Below are 4,106 nucleotides of genomic sequence, written 5' to 3'. Positions count from 1 at the left end.
CCAGCCCGGCTCGGCCCCCGGCAAGGATCGGGGCCGCGGACCGCCCCCGGGGTGTCCCCGTTCCCCTCCTCCTCCCCGCCCCCGGACCGCGCTCAGCCCCCGCCCGACCCGGTGCAGGAGGCGCCGCTGCCCCCGGGGATGCTGGCAGGGATGCGGCGGGGTGGAGCGGTGGGAAAGCCGGGGTGTCCCCTGCCGCCTCCAGCCCGGCTCAGCCCGAGGCTCCGTCCCGCCGCACCGACCCCTCACCCCACCCCCGTTCTTCCCGGGGGCTTCCACGGGCTCTGCTCCGCTGCAGCTGTACGTGAGAGCCCAGCCCCGAACGGGCTCCGCTGGTGCCAGCGGGGCTCGGTGGCCGGGAGGAGCAGGGGGATGCCGAGGGCAGCTTGTGATGGGTGCCGGTACACGCAGTCCTGCTGCCCCTGGGTGCCTCTGGGTGGGGCACGTGCAACACAGACCGGGCCCTGGGCGGTGCGTGGGTGCCCGGTGGTACTCCGGGCTCTGGGAAAGCATCCTCCCGGGGCACAGGGGGAGAGGCGGCCCTGGGCATGCTGTGAGGAGCTCACCCTGCCCTCACAACACATGGGTGACCCTGGAGGCACAGCAGCTGGGGACAGGGATACCAGAGCAGTGACAGATGCCGTGTCCCTACATAGGACCTGCAAAGGAGAAAGGGTGCTGGTGCAGGGGTGGGTTATGTTCTGTAAAGCAAATAACGGCATCCTTGGGAGCAGGAGGTGCTGTGAGGTGCAGGAGGGAGGACCAAAATAAAAACCCGCAGAGACTGGAGGCCTGGCAAAGGGGGATGTTTTCCACCCATTCTGTATTATCCTTCAGTTCCAAATTTGCTAGGGATTTCCCTGGCAGTGAGTGCCATCTACGGGGCACACCCAGCACCTTCTGCCTCTCCCAGAGGTGCCCAAGGACCCTGCTGCTGGCTGGGACCTGCAGCGCTACCCAGAGCCTGCCAGGCTGCTGCGCCCCCGCCTGCCCCCCACCCTGATTTACCTCATTCCCCAGCCTCCAGACAGAATTAGAACCTGAGTTTTGTACATGTGAACACAAGAGCAGCGGGGGGAATTCTGCTTTGGGGGGGGGGGTGTTCATGGGGTCTGCCTGCTCCTGCCTCTCTGGCCATCTGCTTCCATCTGTCTCGCTTTGACTGACCACCAAAGCTGGGGGTAAAACCTGGAGATGCAAATTTGGGTGGAGGGAGGGATTTGTGTCTGGGTTAGGGCTGGGTTTCACTTAAACCTTCTTTGAATCCCGGTATTACTGGGCTCTCGCTCCCTGTGTGATGGGTGCTGACGGGGCAGAGCAGGGACATGCGCTGCTCCAGGGAGAGCCAGAGCAGGGAAAGCCGCCCAGCGCAGGGATGCTGTTGGGAGAAGCAGGATTCCTTTAGTGGACATCGCTGCAGGCCTTCTCCTGGCAAGGGGAACATCTGCTGGACATTAAAGCCAAGATGCCTCACACCGTCAGCACTTCAGAGAGGCTCCTTTGCTGAGCAAGAGCTCTCTCTCCTGGCTGCTGCTCGCTTTCCTCTGCTCATTGCCCGGCTGCTTCGTCCCACACGGGGATTAAGGGAGGAGGAGGAGGAGGAGACCCTGGGGAGGGACTGGCCCAGAGCGGAGGGCTGAGATGGTTGTTCCAGCATGTGCCACCCCCTCCCGGGCAGCGAAAGAGCTCAGACTGCCCTTGGTGTGTTGGCAGCCAGTGCTGGGGCTCAGCTGGGAGCACTGGGGTGGGAGTGGAAGGGCTGGAGGAGCTCTGCAGGTGCTCAGCACTGCAGGAATCACACAGTATCATTTGCCCTGTACAAAAATCTGCTGGTTGTGGTGTGTGTGGCAGTAAACCCCTGCCTGATTCCTGCAGCAATTCCAGTTTGCTGAGCCCTGGGGCAGAAGGGAGCCCTCCCAGCTGGTCTGAGCTTTCTGAGCCGGAGAGAAGGGGCCAAAAGAGCTTTTTAAATAAAATTCCCCCTGTCACTGGGACGGCCTGTGCCACCAGAGCCACTTTGCTGCAATCAGGAGGAAACCGCAAACGGATAGGTGGGTTTTATGAAAGCTGACATCTGTCTCCCCTCCCAGCCTGGCCTCGTGAATCTGCTGGGCACAAACGTCTGCACCAATGAGCTTAGCATCCCACGTCCCAGGGCACTAACCTTTCCCCACTTCTGCTCCCCTCCTTCACCGGCAGGAGCCAGAGCAACCAGCCAGCCAGGGACGTTAGCGTGATCCCACAGCCCATCTGTCCACCCCACGCGTATGAACAGCCAGCACCCTGGTGTTGGGTTTTTAAGTCGTGTTTTCTCACAGAGCAAGCAAGAGAGAATAAATAACTGTCAGCAACAGCGAGACCTCTCTACAAAAACACATAGCTAGCGCTTCCAGAGGACTTTCCACCTTCCCCGGTTTTCCTGCAGAGCGCCTGGGGGGCACTGGGGTCCCATACAGCGTGTCGGGGGGCTCATGGCTCTCACCGGCGTCGCAGCTGAGCTCTGCATCCCGCAGCGCTTCTCTCTCACACAACAGTCCCTTCCCGCTCCCCCCGTTTGTCCCGCGGATGCATTACCTTCCTGGCACCGTCTCACCGCCCAGCCCTGCAGGTCAGTGGATGGGGAGGCACTGCTGGTGTCCCCAGCTCTGGCAATAGCCCAGCTGCCAGGGGACGGCCCCGGCCAGGGGGTCTCGCAGGCTGCCCATGTATTTCTGCTGGCCTCGGAGACCGGGGTGGTGGGTCCCACCGGAGCGACAGGCAGGGCTGGGCACGGAGCGATCTTCCTTCGGGCTCTCGTAGCACTGGAGCTGCCTCTCAGGGGAAAACCCAGCATAGAGAGGGGACGGAGGGCAGCACTGCGAGCCGGCAGCACCTGCATAACCAGGCTCCCAGGGGAGCTGGGGGCGGCTGGCCTTCACCCCCGGCTCCTGCGCAGGGACCCCAGCCCGGCCATGGCACTCGGAGTGGGTGCAGGGCCAGCAGCGCCCAGTGCCGTGCAGAGACAGGGACAGAGCTGTGATCCTGTTGATGGCTCGCCGAAGGGTAGCAATTTTGGAAAGCCTTTTGCCACCGAGGTCGTGTTTGAGGGCCAGCCGCAGGGCATTGAAGGCTTGGTTGTAGTCCAGGATCCTCTTGCGCTCTCTGACATTGGCAGCCATCCTCCTGGCCTTGGAGCGCACCGGCCTGCTCCTCTTCCTCACCTTCATCCCTTCAGTGTCCCCCAGGCAGGCGGCCGCTTCCCTCCCCTGGGGGACCCACAGACCCTGTCCATAGCACACCCGGGGTGTGCCCCCCCCTTCCAGTTCCTCTTCCGAGCTGTCGGGCTCGGGCGCCGTGACTTTCCCCACGGCTGCTCCGGACATGGCCGCGGCGAGGGAGAGCGGGAGAGGTGCTGCTGTGGTCCTGCCTCCTGCAAGGTGTGGGAGACACTCCTCCAGGGACATGCAGCCGCCTCTAAAAACCCCACCGCGGGGCTCGTCACGTGGGTCCCTCCGACCCTCCTCACCTGCCTGCAGGTGTGCTGCCTTGCGGAGACACACAGGGCGAGCCCTGCCTGGCCTCTGCCCACGGGGATGCTCCTGAGCATGGTGCCAGGCTGGAGTGTAGGACACCGGCGCTGGGGTGCCCAGAGCTTGCGGTGGGATGCTCACAGGCCCCGGGGGGGAAGCACCTCTACCAAGCACATATTGCAGTGGGTGCTTTAGCGTCTGCTAAGAGTTTGGTCACTGCAGGAGTTCCCTGTGCTGCTCTGCCCTCTCCTCCGCTGGGCAGGCTGGCGGCTCAGCCTGGGCCAGGTTATCCCTGAGTTTTATATGGTGCTGTGGGGCAGAGCCCCGTGGGGCATCATCACCCTGCTACAGGGCTTGGACTATGCTCCCCCATGCTCACTTGTGCTGCCACATTTCTGTTATTTCCCAGCTAGGGGAAACTGGGGGGAAACAGAGTGATGAGGTTGCTGAGGAGAGCAGCGAGCCTTGTGCCTGGCTGCAGGAGAAGACAAAATGACTCCTGCCGCAGGAACGGGGCTGGAGCACTCAGCTGCCTTTGAGACAGCACCTTAGGGCTGCTCCATGCAGCTGCTCCATGCAGCTGCACCCCAGCCAGCCGGA

At 62.9% G+C, this 4,106-nt stretch overlaps 1 protein-coding gene across 1 annotated transcript; it reads right to left on the bottom strand.

Annotated features, from left to right (window-relative positions):
- Nucleotides 1–2,606: 2,606 nt before the first annotated feature.
- BHLHA9 (basic helix-loop-helix family member a9) lies at nucleotides 2,607–3,359 on the bottom strand. The gene has a single exon (XM_054847931.1). It carries the CDS (start codon nucleotides 3,357–3,359, stop codon nucleotides 2,607–2,609), a length of 753 nt encoding a protein of 250 aa, XP_054703906.1.
- Between the last annotated feature and the right edge of the window lie 747 nt (nucleotides 3,360–4,106).

The sequence above is a fragment of the Grus americana genome, chromosome 19, assembly GCF_028858705.1.
Source record: "Grus americana isolate bGruAme1 chromosome 19, bGruAme1.mat, whole genome shotgun sequence".
NCBI lineage: Eukaryota > Metazoa > Chordata > Aves > Gruiformes > Gruidae > Grus > Grus americana.
Note: the sequence above shows the minus strand (reverse complement) of the source record. Positions and strands in the feature narration are given on the sequence as shown.